The sequence below is a fragment of the Indicator indicator genome, chromosome Z (assembly GCF_027791375.1).
Source record: "Indicator indicator isolate 239-I01 chromosome Z, UM_Iind_1.1, whole genome shotgun sequence".
In the NCBI taxonomy this organism is placed as follows: domain Eukaryota; kingdom Metazoa; phylum Chordata; class Aves; order Piciformes; family Indicatoridae; genus Indicator; species Indicator indicator.
This window is the reverse complement of record NC_072053.1, coordinates 17034791-17052718: the sequence shown is the minus strand read 5'-3', so window position 1 is coordinate 17052718 and position 17928 is coordinate 17034791. Positions and strand designations below refer to the sequence as shown.

The 17928-nt window shown below is 40.6% G+C and overlaps 1 protein-coding gene across 1 annotated transcript in view; it reads left to right on the top strand.

Moving 5' to 3' along the window:
- Positions 1-17928, top strand: part of KIAA1328 (KIAA1328 ortholog) — a 194638-nt gene that overhangs the window by 80950 nt on the left and 95760 nt on the right. Inside the window, exon 6 of the mRNA XM_054397348.1 lies at positions 266-393. Coding sequence (XP_054253323.1) covers positions 266-393 — 128 coding nt within the window. The remainder of the gene's footprint in view (positions 1-265; positions 394-17928) is intronic.

Here is a 17928-nt window from a genome sequence, read left to right as displayed (position 1 = left end):
ATCACCTGCCTCCTGCTGCTGTCCCTTTTCCAATAATAAAAGAATTTGATGCGATTCTTTTTCCACTCTCAGTAGAAAGAAGCTTGTACTTGAACATTCATCTTTAGGCAGATTTATCATCATTAGGCAGTACTGAGACACACAGTATCTGTTTTTAAATTGAACTGTTATGGACCTAAATCAGATTTACACAGAATAAGTTGGTGTATATTCGACTTTAACTATTTGCTAAAAAGTATTTTTCCCTTAACTTCTGGTGTCTCACCTCTGCAGCAGCAGTACAGAGAATGCCAGGAACTTTTGAGCCTCTATCAGAAGTACCTAGCTGAGCAGCAGGAAAAACTATCGCTCTCCCTTTCTCAACATAGTGCTGCCAAGGAAAATGAGCAGAAGGTAAGCTCTTTATTCCCCATCTCATTTTTCAATTGCATCTTCGAAACATCTTCTCTCTTTTACTAGAAATGGAACTTTCAAGTATGTTGTCTTGCATTACACAGTCTGAATACTATTTTGTGATTGGCTTCCCAGCAGTCCTTCCCTTAATACATATACTGCAGGGGGGAAAAAAAAGCACCAACCAACCAAAACAACCAAACAAACCGAGACAAATTTTGGCCCCGTGAAATGGGTGAAGTTAACTGACTGTATTGTGATGGAGTATGAACCCATGCCTTTGCTAAAGAGGAAGATAAGATGCCTTTCTGTTTCCTGTCTTGTTATTTAAACAGTGAAATTATTGCAGTCATTATAGTTACAGACTTTAACATTTTCACTGTAGCTTTTGATAATTGAAAAGGAGGTTACAGATGATATTTTTGGTCAGTGAGAGCTTTCTCAGCTCTAGTGAGGCAGTCCATCTGATTTGAGCTGTTTGTGGAAGACCTATAATTACATATGCAGTTTAAACCCAGAAAATGTTGACTAGAGATACAATGTGTTAAATTAAGTGATACAATGTTTCTCAGATGTTTTCGCACAAAGCCTTGAAAACATGGTTGCTTGAGATTTTTTTCTGATAGCTAGGCACTTGATTTACATCCCTGCTGATAGCAGATTATACCCTAGAAATGAAGGCTGCTTATACAAGTGCCCTACCTGATGTTTTTACCTGCTATTCTTTTTTCATGAGCTTCCATCCTAAGATCTCTAGAGTCTATCCTACCTAAGGCTATACCTTTTTTATAGGTTGTGCCCTTGATCCTTTCTTTTGCTGGCTGAGTCTTAAAGGCTTATAACAAGGCTAGAAGTAAAGTCATCAGCACAGAGTATCCAGAAGGTGCCCTGATTCTGGCCTCTCAGTGGTTTCCTGTTAACAATATTACACAGACAGATCCTGCTTCTCAGGAGCCTGTGAAGGAGGAGGAAATAATTTTTAATTCTGTTCAGGAAGCAGGTGGAAATAATTCTCTGACTTCATCAGAATCAGGAAATAATTTTTTTTTTTTGGCATATGTTTTTGGACACTGACCTGTGTTTTGGGCTTTTAGCTCTTATACTCACTCAGTTTCCATTCTGTTGTACTTCAGTCTGTCATCTTCAAAACCAAACCCTTTTTCTCTGAGAACTGAAGGTGCCTGTGTTCTTACCTGTGATATGCAACTTGCTGGGGATCTGTGTGGAAACTGTTCAGAGGAGTCCATGTGGTCCAACAACACCATTGCAGCAGTGTTTGGGATGATGTCAATATTGCTGTTGTTAACCTTGCACCTTTTGTCTTTCAATTTTACATATATCTTGTACTAGACTAGCACCTCATATTCACTGTAATTACATAAAAAGTGCAAAAATATTTCCTATTATTGCAGAATTGCAGCATGTTAGGGGTTGTAAGGGACACCCAGAGATCATCAAGTCCAACCCCCCCCCACCAAAGCAGGCTGCACAGGAGTGCATGTAAGTGGGCTTTGAAAGTCTCCAGAGAAGTTTCATAGGAAACCTTCTGCCCACTGTCAAAGTCAACCTCTGATGGTAGAGCAGTCTACTTCTTTCATCTCTCTTATTTTTCTCTCTTCCTAATCACTCTATCTGTGTATACACAGAGACTTCTCTGAGCTTGTCTTTTGAGCCTGGCAAGTCTGAAATTACCCTAGCCCTCTTGCCATGTATAGACTTCATAGGCATAAATAAAAACATGCCAAAGCATATTTCAACTGTTTTTATTTTTTTTTTCATATAGCTTGTAAAATATTCCTCATGTTTCTGGCATTCCTCTTAAATTTTCTCTTTCTATGCAGTCCTGGTAGGCATACAGCTGTTTACATCTTGAATGCATTTGGCTTTATAAATTGTTACCTATTGTTCCAAACAATCACTTCATGCTATGTTTCTTCTCACAGAGATTAGTAAAACTGCCTCATTGTGTTGATTCTTTCTCTAACACTCCCTCGTGTGATAGCTATCAAAACTGAAGTCACTGGGCTGCTCCTTGTTGTACTCGTGTATTATTTTCACACACCTCTCTTGTTGCTTTTTGTCTCTTGTTGTGGTACCTGAACTGTGAGCTCTCAGGGTCGTGATAGGTCTCTTTTTCTTCTGAGTGTCATCCTAACACAGTAGTTCAGGCAGGCTCAGAGCTTGCATTCTGTTGTCTGCTTTGTTGGGGCGTGCCACAGGGAATGCCTAAAGGAGGGGCTTTTGGGAGAGGGACAGACCCAGAAAACTTCTCCTTTGCTCAGAATGCTGCCTGTGTGACCTCTCTCTGCCACACAGAGGCTCTTATACCTCTTTCTTTTTTTTAATGTTTGTTTTGTTTGTTTTGTTTTAAGACAGAGTTTGAAAAAAAGCCACCTTGTTTAAATATTAGGTTAAAGGATATCTTCATGAGTTTTGTTTGAAGCTTGATCCATTGGGAATCTTTTCCCTATTGTTTGTTTTTGGCTGGGCTAAGGAAATCCTGGATATGTCTGACTTTGTATCAGTAGATGCTCGCTTGCTATCTAGTTTTCCCCTCTTTGAACTGTGTAGGAGAGGTAATCAGTGTTTCCGTTTTCAGATGAGTGCTGATGTTACCAGGGCATCTGGCTTCAATGTAAGACGTAGTTCTCATTTTCCTGTGTCTTGCAGAAACATGAGGCTGCACAATTATACTCTGTACTGGAGCACTTCTTTGTTCTGCCTGTTATGAGCTGTTGTTTCTTATTTCCCCCTCTTTTTCCTATTTGTTTTGATTGGTTTCTAATGCTACAGCTATATCTTAACATCTCCTGCTTTTTGCCTGTCTTGCTCCTTCATTCTTACTGTACAATAATGCTGACCATGAGCTGTCACTTTCCCCTGTGCTTAGATAGGTATTTGAAAGCATCTCTTTTCACTGTTCTAGTGCTGGGCTTGGTGTTAGACAATTAACAAGTCAGGATAACTGCAGCATTACCAAGCATCTGTGGCTTTGTTGCAAAAAGAGGTGGAGTTGTATGGAGGCAAACAACTGCAGTAGCTGTGTGTGCGTGGCTGAAACGCAGCCCTGGTTTGTAGCTATAATGAGCTAATGCAGATATTTTGGTGATAACTTTTTTTTCCCCCCTGTTTTAGCATCACCTAATGGTAGCCAGCATTTTGAAACCACGTTTTCCTCTTACCTAACATTGCTTCTTTATAACAAAAGTCAGCCTTCAAAATTTAAAGCATTCTGGTAGTTGAGAAATAAAATTGCTGGGGAGATGGTGGTGAGATGATTTAAGACAGAACTCTTGTGGAGTCAATAATCAGTAACTGGAACATGGAGCTTCGTTTTTTTGTGAGATAAAGTTAATTCCATTGGAAAAGATACTTAAGGTGACATGAATCGAATTATTCAAACTGGCCTTCTCAGCATTAACTCTAGGTTAATATCTCATGATGCCTCTGGTTTCATTATAGGAGTTTTAAGTACATAACTTTTTATAATAAATTCAATACCTAGAAGCTGAACTGAAATTGGTTTACCTTCTACTAACCCATAAAAAGAAGCATTAATTGTAAAGTGAATATTAAAGTGGTCACTAAAGTTGACTCAGACAGATTCAAAGAGATAGCTCTTGTGTAAAGGAAGTGAAGAGCTCTGCTGAACAATAGGCTTCTGCCCCAATGTTAATAGAAAATACCACCAATATGAAATGTAGTTAAACCTTTTCTATAAAAAAAATGTTTTGGGATGTTCTTTCTGCAGCTCTTTGCTATTTTCAAAAGCTTTAAACAGAGGTGTAAATAAAATTGTTCTAGGTAATCAGGTCTGATCTAGTTATATAGTTGCTACTTCAGTGCCATCTCAAACAGTGGAAAGATTCCAGTATACATTGGCAAGTCTCTGGCTGATGACTCTGTGGATGTTTTGCAGTGTAGAGTATAGAACTTTAGTCACAAAGTTGGGTAAATGGCTGAGTTTCTGCAGGACTGGGATTCTTGAGCTACTTTTCCTGACTGTAGGATAATACCTGTAGTCTCAGAATTGCCTATTAATGTTCGTGTTAGAGTTTACAAGCATGGCTGATAGCTCTTGTTTCTAATTTGTGGAAGATTACCAGCACATCTGTTAATTCCCTTGATTTACTCAGATTCATGTGGTGTATGTTTTGAGTGTTGGTTCTTACCTTCTGTGTAGAAATCGTAGAATCATTAAGGTTGGAAAAGGCCTCTAAGATCATAGAGTCCAACCATAACTCAGCTACCATGACCACTAAACTATACCCTGAAGTGCAACATCTACACTCTTCCTGAACACCTCCAGGGATGGCAACTCCACCGCCTCCCTGGGCAGCCTGTTCCAATGCCTCACCACTCTCTCAGTAAAGAAGTTTTTCCTGATGTCCCATCTAGACTTCCTCTGACACATCTAAGTCCGTTCCCTCTCATCCTATTGCTAGTTACTTGGGAGAAGAAACCAACACCATTCTCACTACAACCTCCTTTCAAGTAGTTGTAGAGAGCAATATGATCTCCCCTTAGCCTTCTCCAGGCTAAACAGCCCAAGCTCCCTCAGCTGCAACTCATATGATGCCCTCCAAACCATTCAGCAGCCTTGCTGCTCTTCTCTGGACACATTCCAGGACCTCAATGTCTTTCCTATACTGTGGCACCCAGAACTGAACACAGTACTGAAGCTGTGGCCTCACCAAAGGGGCACAATCACTTCCATACTCCAGCTGGACACACTGTTCTTGATACAGGCCAGGGTGCTGTTGGCCTTCTTGGCCATGTGGGCATACTGCTGGCTTATGGTCAGCTGGCCATCCACCAGCACCCCCAGATCCTTTTGCACTGGGCAGCTTTCTACATACTCTTCCACAAGCCCTTGGGGTTGCTTGGGTTTGTAGTGGCTGAAGTGCAGGACCCAGCCCTTGGTCTTGTTAAACCTCATTCTGTTGACCTCAGCCCATTGATTTAACCTTTCTATATCTCTTGGCTGTGCCTTCCTATCCTCGAGCAGATCAACACTCCTTCTCAGTTTTAGTATTGCCTGCAAACTTGCTGATAGTGCCCTTGATTCCCTCATTCAAATCATTAGTAAAGATATTAAACAGAACTGGCCCCAATACCAAGCTCTGCAGGAATACCACTTATGACTGGCTGCCAGCTGGATTTATCTTCATGACGCAGATATAGGGTGAGATTGTAGATGGAAAGGAATATCAAGAATTTATTTTCAATGGGATATCTGCTCTCCCCTTTCTTGTGTATTATGTTGTCTGCCTCCTGTGTTTATATTTCAGTAATGCCAGAGGCGGTCATCAGGAACAGTGTACTGTGTACTAAGTGCTGTGCAAGCATACTGAAAGACATGGCCCTGCTTTGGGAATGTTATAAGATCTTAAGATTAACTTCTGGGGGAGTCTAATTTTTTCTTAATTTTTTTTTTAAAGTTACCATTTCTCTTGAATCACTTATTCATCCTAAAAATTGTCAACACAGTTGTTGCATCACTTCACAGTAAAGACCAAAGGAAGCCTTTTCCTACAAAGACTAGAAAGTCTTGTTTTCATTTCGTGTCAGTGGCTAAAATTCTTGTCCATGTAATTGTTATTTTTTGCCTTAATAAGGATGATTACATACTAAAGCTTCTAACACTGCTTATTTGTTATCATTTTTTTCCTTTGAAAAGATATTGAAACAAGGCAATCTTCAGAGAAGCTTTTCCTTTCTGATTGTCGCCAAACTCTTTTGTTCTTTTTTTTTTCCCAACACAGGTCACCTTTAAACACATTTCTTAGCTTGCTTGAAGTAAAAAAAAATCCCATATATGCAAAGGGTTTTGAGTGCTATAAGGTAAACTTTGTCTGTTTACCCAGCTGTACAGGAACAATGGATGAGCCCATCTGAAAGATACTTGAGAACTGGGATAATAAATAAAGAATTAATTTGAGTGGGTGCCCAAGGGTATTGGAATAATTTTATGAATCCAGACAGAGAAAGAGTTTTAGCATGAGTAAATATGGAGGATAGCCTTGCCTGACCTTTGTTATTTTGGCAAATCCTCTTATCTCTGTCTGTGCCTCTCTTATCTGTAAAAAAGGAAATGGTGTTTTTTTCCCTTATTCTTTCTGTTTTCTGCTAAGAATAGCAGGTGTTGAGTGCTTCTTGATGTGTGTTCAAAGTTATTGGTAATGGTATTTCAAACTTAGAGTAGACTACCTGGTATTGGGATGAAAAAAATAATGTGGGTTTTTTCTCTTCTTTCACTTCCAGGTTACTAAGTCATAGTAAATTTACCTATCTTTTCTCAAAAATGCTAGCACCAAACAGCAATTCAGATGGATGTAAATATTTAAACAAAGAAGAAACATCAGTATTGAAATATCTGTGTATAGCTAACATTCACAACAGAGCTCTACCTGCACTCAATCCTCTGGAAATGGGTGCCGTAGTAGAACACATTAAAGGCCTGTCTACCTGCATGCTGTGAATGATGCTGTATTTGAGGTGATAAGGATGTCACTCTCAGCTCACTGCTTAAGAGAGGTCTGAACAGTTCATTGCTTAACTAAGATCTGTGCCAGCTCACCATCTCTGTTCTGTTGTCTTTAATCAGTCTTTTCTCTAGTCTCTTTAAGGCCTTCTGATTTTCTTTCTCTTTCCTTTGAAGATACCTGTTTTGGTTTTGTCCACCTGGCTTTAAAAACTGTCCCTCCTGTAGAAATTTTTTTTCCTTAGGTGGACACTCCTCTATGGTGTGTATTTTTGTGTTGGATGATCAGTCTGGAAGGAAGACAGTGACTTCCTTTCCAGCACAATATTCTGTTAGCCTTGTAGACTTCTGATGGTATTTTTACTCTTGTAAAACTCTCTGGACTTTTAGGAGAATTTAAGAAATTCTTAACAGGACTGCTTGTCCTTGAGAAACACTTTACAAACTCTTGGATCAGATATTTCAATTTCTTCAGTATAACCTTTGGAGTGGCTCCTGGGAGAGAACCTTGTGACAATACTCTCCAGTATGCTCTCAGTCTCCCATTGAAGTGAGAGTAAGGTTTCATCAGTGAATGCAAGGCTTCATAAGACTGCACTTGCAATAAAAGATTTTGTATTATGCTACAGGCATTGAGGAAGAAAACTTCTGGTCTGCCCTTTGGTTTGTGAAGTTACCTGTTCACTGCAGACATTCTGGCTTCCTACCAATATGCCTGCACTTCCTGTGGTATAGTCTATTTTGTGACCTATATATATCTGCCCTTTGGTTCTGCTGTCTTTGGTCTTTTTTTTAAAAAGTTGAGAGTCTTGAAAGATCAGTTTTTCATGTGCTTCCAGCTTCCTTGATTCAGCAGTTTCTGGCAACAGACTTCTTGGATTCCTTTTGAGTTTGGCAGATCCCTCAGCAAATTTGCAGATGATACAAAGCTGTGTGGTGTGGTTGAAAAGACTGAAAGATGGGATGCTATTCAGAGGGACCTAGACAGGCTGGAGAGGTGAGCTGAGAAGAATCTCATGGTTCTCAATAAGGCAAAGTGCAAGGTCCTGCACCTAGGTCAAAGTAATCAATATCGTTACAGGCTGGGGGGATTTGGGGGTGCTTGTGGTTGAGAAGCTGGAGAAAGAAGAAGAAAACAAGTTGCATCCTGGGCTGCTTCAAAAGATGCGTGGCCAGCAGGTCAAGAGAGGTGATTCTGCTCCTTTGCTCTGATGAGACCTAACCTGGAGTTCTGTGTCAGCTCTTAGGCCCCCAACACAAGAGAGACATGGACCTGTTAGAGCAGTTCCAGAGGAGGGCCACAAAGATGATCAGAGGGCTGGAGAAACCTCTCTTATGAAAAGAGGCTGAAAGAATTGGGGCTGTTCAGCCTGGAGAAGAGAAGGCACTGGGGAGATCTTACATCTATATTTCATTATTCACTTCCTACAGGAAGACTGGGGAAGGACTGTTTAGAAGGGCTTGTAATGATAGGATGAGGGGCAGTGGTTTTAAACTGGAGCAGGGTAGATTTAGGTTGGACATAAGGAGAAACTTCTTTACAATGAGGATGGTGAAATACTGGCACAGGCTACCCAGGAATGTGGTTTGAGGTCCTGTCCCTGGAGATATTCAAGATCAGACTCAATGTGGCCTTGAACAAGCTGATCTAGCTGGAGGTGTTGCTGCTCACTTGTGGGGTGGTTGGACACGATAACTTTTGAGTGTTCCTTCCAACTCAATGCAATCTGTGAATCCTGTGTGTTGTGATCAAGATTACATTTCTCCAGCAGGAACAGGGAAGTCATTCTGCCCCTGTACTCAGCACTGGTTAAGCCGCACCTCGAGTACTGTGTCCAGTTCTGGGCCCCTCAGTTTAAGAAGGACATTGAGAGACTTGAACGTGTGCAGAGAAGGGCAGTGAGACTGGTGAGAGGCCTCAAACACAAGCCCTATGAGGAGAGGCTGAAGGAGCTGGGGTTGTTTAACCTGGAGAAGAGGAGGCTCAGGGATGACCTCATTGCTGTCTACAACTCCCTGAAGGGAGGTTGTAGCCAGGAGGGGTTGGCCTCTTCTCCCTGGCAATCAGCACCAGAACAAGAGGACACAGTCTCAAGCTGTGCCAGGGGAAGTTTAGGCTCGAGGTGAGGAGAAAGTTCTTCACACAGAGAGTTGCTAGCTGTTGGAATATGCTGCCCAGGGAGATGGTGGAGTCACCATCCCTGGAGGTGTTCAAGAGGGGATTGGACATGGCACGTGGTGCCATGGTTTAGTAGTCATGAGGTCTTGGGTGACAGGTTGGACTTGATGATCCTTGAGGTCTTTTCTAACCTTATTGATTCTGTGATTCTGTGATACTCCTGGCTTGCTGAAATCCAGTGCTGGAGACCTTCAAAGCCTAACTGAAAAAAGCAACTTAATGAAATTTTGAAGCTAGCTTTGTTTTGGTGAAGTGTGGACTGGATAATTAGCAGGGTTCCCTTCTAATTTGAGTTTCTCCATGACTCCGTTGTGTATTCTTTTTTTATCAGCATTTCAAGAGAGAGATCATCCTGTGAGGGCTTGTTTTGGTAAAAAGTGAAAAATGCTTCTGGGCCAGTAGCAATAGTCCAACAACTGAAATGGACCCTTATTTCTGAAAGTGGAAATGATGAGAGTTGCTATTTCTTGCTGTTGAAATGAATAGAGGCTGTACATTAATCTAGGACATTGTAACTTGAGTACCTTTATTCCTAATTTAATTCCAGATAGTGTGATATTAGTGATTATTATTTTGAAAGATGAATTGCTTACGGTCTCTTGCCTGCAAAGCACACATTTGCAAAGCACACATTTTTTGTGTGTTGATCAGCTTGTTTAATTAGAAGTGTCTTTAATGAAAGCCAGGTGATTATCAGCTCAGGGCACTGTAAGTTCGTCTTTGTATGGCAGATTTTTCATGAGAACTAGGACTGTAATTTTCTTCAGCTGAGAAGGTGGGAATTTGTTATCTGTCTGTAACAGGATGATTGCCTGCAGAAATATCTCTTTGAGTTAGTTCTGAATACCCTAAGATTTAGCTTGAGTTTTTCGTTTTGAGCTGCATAAAGTTCAGAGTAAAACTTTTTCTGATTCACAGTTTGCCACTTGAAGTTTATAAGGACTCTCCTCCTGGGATTTTATCCATCACAGGACAAATATGTAAAGTTCTTGAGACAGCTGGACTCATTTTCTTATATAAGCAGAATATGTCTGGTGAGGTGGCATCAGCACCTACAGCATTTCTTGCAAGACTGCATACACAATACAGGTGATTATGGTTTAAAACCACCTGGTTATGTCTTTCTGATCCAGTGAATGTGTTTAATATCATTGCATAACAATTTTTGATTGCAATCTATTTGTGGCAGATGCCAGAAAATGTCTGAAATGTCCCACTTTCGGACGTATAGTAATACACATTTCTTTTTGGAAATTTATGATTTTGGAATTTGGGACATGGGTAGAAACAGGCCATGTAGACACTGGGGACTGTCATGTACCAACAGCACATAAGTACACATTTCTCTTGTCTGTGCAAAAAACTAAAAGTGAATCTGAAAGTGTCAATCTGAAACCAAAGTAGTCAGTTAACCGCAGAGATAACACGTTTTTGCAGGCTGGTGGAGCTACATCCTAAGGCTTAGAGCAAGGGAAAGGAAATGGTGTCCTCTGACATGTCTCAGAAGTTTTGACTGCCTTGGAGCCTTGTTTCTGTCTTGAAATAAAGTCATTTCTAGTCAGTCTATAATAGATGCATTTGATTCTGTGTCATCTTTCCCAATCCTACTGGATTGCTGCAGCAGGCCAACCAAATTTTCAGAATGTCTTCTCTTTTCAAAAACTCTTCTTACTCTCTGGAGCCAAGTCATGAACATCAGTACATTAGTTGAAGACTGTCAGTTTGCAGTGCATCTGATGAATGTCTTTGCTCTAAAACTTCAGACAGGAGTTTTCATGAAGAAGGATTAATGTTGGTGCCTTCTATATGGCTAGGTCAAGGACCCAGTATTGCAGGTGAATGTCACTTTTAAACCTCAGCAGAGAAGCTTTTAGAGTATCATTGGAGTCGGGAACCATTTATGTTCATGGTTACAGAAAATGAGACTGAAAATTTTAATACAGAACTTGTTTCATTAAATGAGCTTTTGGGTCTGCAATGGTAGAACATCCTGTGAGCAGCTGAGGTCACTTCTGGATTTCCAGTGAAACCACTTCTTTGCCTGAGGTCCATCCAGTAATCACATAAAGCACAACACTGTACTGTTGATGAAGCTCCTTGGCACAACTCTTCCTTTTGGATGCTTATCCTCCAGTGCTCATTCAGTCAAACGCTCTGGGACTATTGGTGATTTGTGGGTTTGGAGGTATTGTGCCTCATAATGCGTGTGTGTTCAGGCATGGGGTTGAAGGAGATAGAGCAGGAATTTTGATGTGTAGCTTTTTCGTTAAAGGGCCTTGGAGCCCCTGAAGATTTTTGAGGCTATTTGGAATAGAAGACCTGGGGTGCACAGTATTTTTCGGGTAGCAGCATGCATGTCCTTGTGTGTGGGAAGGACTTGCTTCGGACTGGCACTGATAATGCAAAATTAGTCCTGTTCTGTGTGCCTGGTGCACTTGCAGCCATCATGTTGCATTACTGACTTGTAAGTAACACCCCGTTTTTCAAATCAGCATGTAGCACCTGGTGAAAACACACAGCTGTGGCTGAAATAGCAGCCTAAGTTCAGCATTCACACTTCAATTGATAAACATGTAAGCAAACTTTAGATATGATAGTTTCTGGTTATGAAACTGTATTATTTCTACTATTTCTAAAGCTTAAGAAAAATAAGTGCCAATTCAAGGCACTTAAAAATATTTTTAACTAATATTCTAGTTATGAACAGATGTTAGCCTTTTGAAACATTGTCTTAGATTCTTTGTGTAGATTCTGAAGCTTCATGTAGAATTAGAGCTGATGGTATGTTTGGAGGAAGTTGTTTTTACTTGAGGAAATGAGACACATGCAGAAAGGTCTTTAGATATTTAGGCCTTTGGTTTTCATTTTGTCCATAGGAAAGTCATTAAAAGGACATGAGAAAATCTGATTAATATTATTTCATTACTTTTTCTGATCACGAGAATTCTGTGTACAAGTGTTGTGCTTGGACTGCTGCTGTGGGCTACGAGGTAGTTAAGGGCTGGCAGGCAGATGAGTTTGGATCTAATTCTGCTCTGTTACTGTTTTGTCATCAAGGTATTTAATTGCTTTCTGGCTTAGTTTCTTGCTCTTTAAATAGAAAATGATGCCTACTGTTTGTTAGAGCAGTGAATTTAAATTTAGACTCAGTGAATTTAAAATGCAAAGATGAATTGTTGGTTTAGTTACGAGCTTAGGATGCTCTGTTCTGGGACTTCTCTGTACATAAGTTAACTTCTGTGAAAAGGTGGTCTTTTTGTCTGTGCTTAGTAAGAACAAGTAGGCAACATGGGGAAAAACAATCTGATGTTGTCTGACGCAAGACAGATATGCATATGATTCATTTCATGGGTGTGTTTATTCATCAGAGGCAAAAAGGGTCATGTCATCTCAAATGAGAGTCTGAACTTCTGCAAGTAAAACAGAAGTAGAAAATACTGTAATCCTCAATTAGCTAGGCACGCATCTATGGATTCTTGTTATCTGTTTCTCTAAGCATTAAATGTATTAGAATGGTTTATCCAAAGTATTGCTATTGTAACAACTTATGCTTATTTAAAAAGAAATAAATGCAGAGGACTACGGATTTGCTTTAAAAATGTAGTTCAGAACTTGTAGATTTAAAAAATATTTTCTTTTAGTGCTTTGTCAGTGAGGACATGTAGCTCACGTAAGACTAACATCTTAGAAAGCTACTTCCTGATGGTTCCTTCTTCCTAACAATGTGTGTGATAGGAGCCTCAGAAACTTTGGGGCTGCTCTGTAGAAAGCAGGAGTGAAAGTGCAAGGCACTTCCAGAAGGTTACTCAAATCCAGCCAATTTTAGAAGAATCTGAGCATCTTCTTTCTGAAATCCTAATTATTTTGTCAAATTATCAATATACTTCTATTGCTTTCTCTTGAAACATTAGGTGGCATTGTTATCACTAAGAAGATCATCAGTGACCACAAAGCATACAATCCTAAGCTGCAGCATGTCCAGAGAAGGGCAGTGAGGCTTGTGAAAGGCCTTGAGCACATGACCTACAAGAAGAATCTGAGGGAGCTGGGATTGTTCAGTCTGGAGAAGAGGAGGCTGAGGGGAGACCTCATCACTCTCTACAACTGTCTGAAGGGAGGCTGGAGTGAGGAGGGGGCCAGCCTCTTCTCTTTGGTGGCAAGGGACATACTAGAAGAAGTGGTTTCATGCTGTGCTAGGGGCGGTTTAGGTTAGATATTAGGAAATACTTCTTCATTGAAAGGGTTATCATTGGAATGGTCTGCCCAGGGCAGTGGTGAAGTCACCATCCCCAGGAGTGTTCAAGCAGTGTGTGGACCTGGTGCTTACAGACAGGGCTTAGTGTTGACCCTTCAGTGCTGGATCAATGGATGGAAAGCATGATCTTCAAGGTCTCTTCCAACCAGATATATTCTGTGATTCTGTAATAAGTATTTTTCTTTGTGTGAGTTGTTGATTTTTTCACCATGAGGGTGGTGAGACACTGAAACAGGCTGGCCAGAGAAATTGTGGAGGCTTCAACTTGGAAATGTTCAAAGCCAGACTGAATGGGCCATTGGCCAGCCTGGTCTAGTAAGAGGTGTCCCTGCCCATGGCAGGGGGACTAGATGATCTTTCAAGTCCCTTCCAATTCAAACCATTCAATGAGTCTGTGGTTTTTCAGACATATTTTTGATGCTGTTTACATGCTGAGCTAATTCCTTGTGTTAAAATTAGTAAATATTCTCTAAGTATTCCTTTGAATTTGTCTTCAACTTTGTGGACCCATGAGTCTAAACTCTTCAGCATAGAGCTTGGTGGCAGGCTGCCAAACAGATCTGGCAAAATCAAGAATGCTCGTAATGCCCCTTTGACTTCTTTCCCTAATAGGGGAAAGTTAATAAATTGACATAAGAGATAACTACTTCTAATAGCTAGAAAGAGTTTAAGGACATTATGAAAATGTTTTGAAATGTTAGAAACACCATATAATATAATGATCATTTTTCAAACAAACAAAAGCCTGGGGAAAATCTCACCTTAACCAGTGATAGTGCTGGTGACATTTTTTCCCCCTCTTATTCTATGATGAACCGGATCGATGAACAAGATGACGTAAGATGCTTGAGTGAGAGGTAAACTGGGACTTGCCAGACGTCGTGGTAGATGAGCTATTTCGCAGTAGTAGTAGGAGAAACACTAGTAAATGAGGCTCAGGTTTTTTTGGGTTGCAGATGCTTTCTGAAGTAGGAAACATCTCAGTATCTGTGCTAGCAAGTGTGAGTGAGTCTAATACCAGAGAGTTGTGACAGCCTGTGTGGGGCCAGAGGCCACTGTCCTCTTGGTGCCTGCACAAAGCCTGGCACAGAGCTGGGAGGTGCTGCTGTCAATGCAACCATCACCACTGTGGGATGAGAAAATACTCTTTCTATGATGGCCACATTCAAGTAATGAATATTTACACACCACTAACAGAAAGCTGTTCCTCCCCGAAACTGGTCCTTGCAGTTACAGTTTTTACATGAATTTATCTCTTTTCACAAAGGGGCAATTAAACTCCCATAAATCTGCCAAATTTATTACATTCTGTCTACCTAAATATTTCCTGTCATTTCAGTTGAATGTGGCATTTTCTGGTTCTTTTTATCTTGGAACTGCTTAACTGTCACACATTCTTTCTGAGCTGGTTAAATGTCGAGGGTGGAATAAATTATTACTCACATAGTGCTATTTGTACAAAGGTAGTATTTGTTTGGGAGCCAGTATCCACTTGTACTGGGTAGGTATCTGAATCTGAATGATGGTCAGTGTTCCAAAGAAGTCATGATGTCAATGTGTTGAAGTGTTTATTTATTTATTTTAAAAAATTGTTTGGAGGTGAAGGCTGCTTTAAAGATAAATGTAAGATGATTATATTGAATATTATTTACTGATATATGTTTCTTGCATAAATTTTATTTTCTATTTACCTTGCTTCCTGAAAATGCTATTGTTAATAAAAGTTCTGACATCTTATTTCCCTTATTGCTGTCTCAGAAGCATTTTATTTCTGATGCTTTAATAGCTCAATGTAGACTAAAAGGATAAAACTGAGAGAATTGACTGAACTAATTAGACCCTGATTTGTCTGGCTGTCCAGGGCCTGACAAACATGTCTTTGACATAGAGAGAATAAAACATTTTTGCCATTAGCCACTTACAAATATCTGTTTTGGCAGAGCTTTGAAACTATTCAATTCTTAGGGCATTTTGTGCTGGGTAAGGCACCAGTTCAGGATTTTTCTTTTGTGATTGTGACTCCTCCTTCCTGTCCCTGTTGAAGTAGGGTCATATTTAGTAGCTTCACAAAAACTCCAAAGCAGTTAGTGCAGTTATCACCCTAACAAACTGAGTGTTTCAGAGAAAGTGGAAATGTTCCCATTTCAATTTCTGGTTAATGACACACTAGAGTATAGGATCTGAAATGTCAGTCTTTTATTTTCAAACCTGTAGAAACATGAATAAAGCTTATACATAAGAGCAATCAACTCTGATAGCAGTAGGCTAAATATCAGTTTCTGAAAATAAATTTTATATGAATCTATTCTCCAGACAATTTGACTTTAAATGTTTAAAAATGTGACATCTTTATATAAGTGAATACTGATTAAGGCAGAAGCTATAAAAACTTGAAGTTTTCATGCATCACATGCTTTTCACTATCACCTGTTAAACAGCACAACTAGATACGATACAGACTTTACTACTTTTCATTGCAATAATTTACTGCCCTTCTGACCTATAAACAGACAACCGTTAGCATGACTTGATACTGTTAGGTGTGTGGATACACTCTTGAAGGTAATTCACAGTTTTAAATATTGTATGTGTGAAAGGTTTTATAACCTAGCATTTGGAAAATGGCAGCATTACATTTCCTTGAGCAGTGTTCTGGGAGTAATGATTTGTCACTACAGCCCTGTTACAGGGCTTCCTGAGCAAGTGTCCTCTCTTCTCTCCTCCTCCTGGAATGCTGTATCCTTGCATAAGGACCACTGAAAAATTAATGAAGCACCTTCCTTTTTGTCAGTGCTTCACTGCAATCTGCATACAGAAAGTTTTCAGTGACCTCAATTATTGATTTACACTTAAAACTTCAGTAAGAAGGAGGATGCTCCATTATAGAATTTGGGAGTGAACGTAAGTGGATTCTTGTCCAGCATCTACTACTGACTCACTGTGTGACCTTTGGATAATTATTTCAGATTTCTGTGCCTAAGTTCACTATTTGTTCAGTGAGGTTAAGAGCGCTTCTCACTAACCCTTGTAAAGCTTTTCACGTTCTGTGCATGAAAGCCTCAAGTACAAAGCATTGTCATGGTTCATAATGGCATTACACCTTTGCACCAAAGCTCTCTGTTGAAATAAGTACAGCTGTGATGCAGTAAGAATGATTCAAATCTGGGTTTTGTTTTTTTTTTTTTCCTACTTTTGGGATATAAAATAGCCATTAGGAGCACTCATGCAAAGTGGCAAGCCATTCAAATGCCAGTGAGGTCATTAGCATCCTTAGATTGCTGTTTTAGAATGCTGTTTTTCATTTTGTTCAGAAATTAGCCCAAGAACCTCAGGTATATACCTGAGTTTGCCCATCTCAGTAAACTGTTTGTGCAGTAATGTGCTTGAATTGTACCTGTTCATAGATATCAAAGTATTAGCACCAGGTAGTGGTGCTGGTTGAGATGTAAACTACTGCGCAGTGAGGACTTGCTAAAGTAATCTCCATCATTGTTTCAGAGAGTAGGGGCAGGAGGGGAGTAGTCCTGAAGCATGTCAGCTGAAAGGGGTGTCCTCCTTCAAGAAAGGGCACATGGAAAAATCTTGAGTCATTTGCTAAAGACCCCATACGTGAGGTGCTTAATCCTAGCTTTTAGGATATAATTGAGATGAGGTCTAATTGTAGACAGCAAATAATGTGCTTGATAATCCGGTAGAGATAGAGGGACCTGGAAAAGCTGGAGAGGTGGGCCCAGGTGAACCTCATGAGGTTCAACAAGTACAGGATTCTGCATCTGAGCCAGAACAATCCTCGCTATCAATGCACAATGGTGAATGAGGTGTTAGAAAGCAACCCTGCAGAAAAGGACTTGGAAGTCCTGATTGATGAGAAACTGGACATGAGCAGACAGTGTGTGCTTGTAGCCCAGAAGGCCAATCACATCCTGGGCTGCATCAAAAGATGCATTGCCAGCAGATCCAGAGGTAATTCAGCCACTCTGCTCTGGTGAGACCTCACCTGGAGTACTGTGTCCAGGTCTGGAGCCCTCAACACAGGAAGGACATGGACCTGATGGAGCAGGTCCAGAGGAGAGCCACGAAAATGATCAGGGGATGGAGCACCTCTGCTACAAGGACAGGCTGAGGGAGCTGGGGCTGTTCAGCCAGGAGAAGAGGAAGCTCTGGTGAGACCTAATAGCTTTCCAGTACCTTAAGGGGCCTACAAGAACCACAGAATCACAGAATCAATAAGGTTAGAAAAGACCTCAAGGATCATCAAGTCCAACCTGTCCCCCAAGACCTCATGACTACTAAACCATGGCACCAAGTACCACATCCAATCCCCTCTTGAACACCTCTAGGGATGGTGACTCCACCACCTCCCTGGGCAGCATATTCCAATGGCTAGCAACTCTGTGTGAAAAACTTCTCACCTTGAGCCTAAGGTTCTCCTGGTGCAGCTTGAGACTGTGTCCTCTTGTTCTGGTGCTGATTGCCAGGCAGAAGAGACCAACCACCTCCTGGGTGGAGAGAGACTGTTTACAAAGGTGTGTAGTGATAGAACGAGGGGCAATGTCTTCAAACTAGAGAAAAAGAGAAGGACAGATTTAGATTGGATGTTAGGAACAGGTTCTTTAC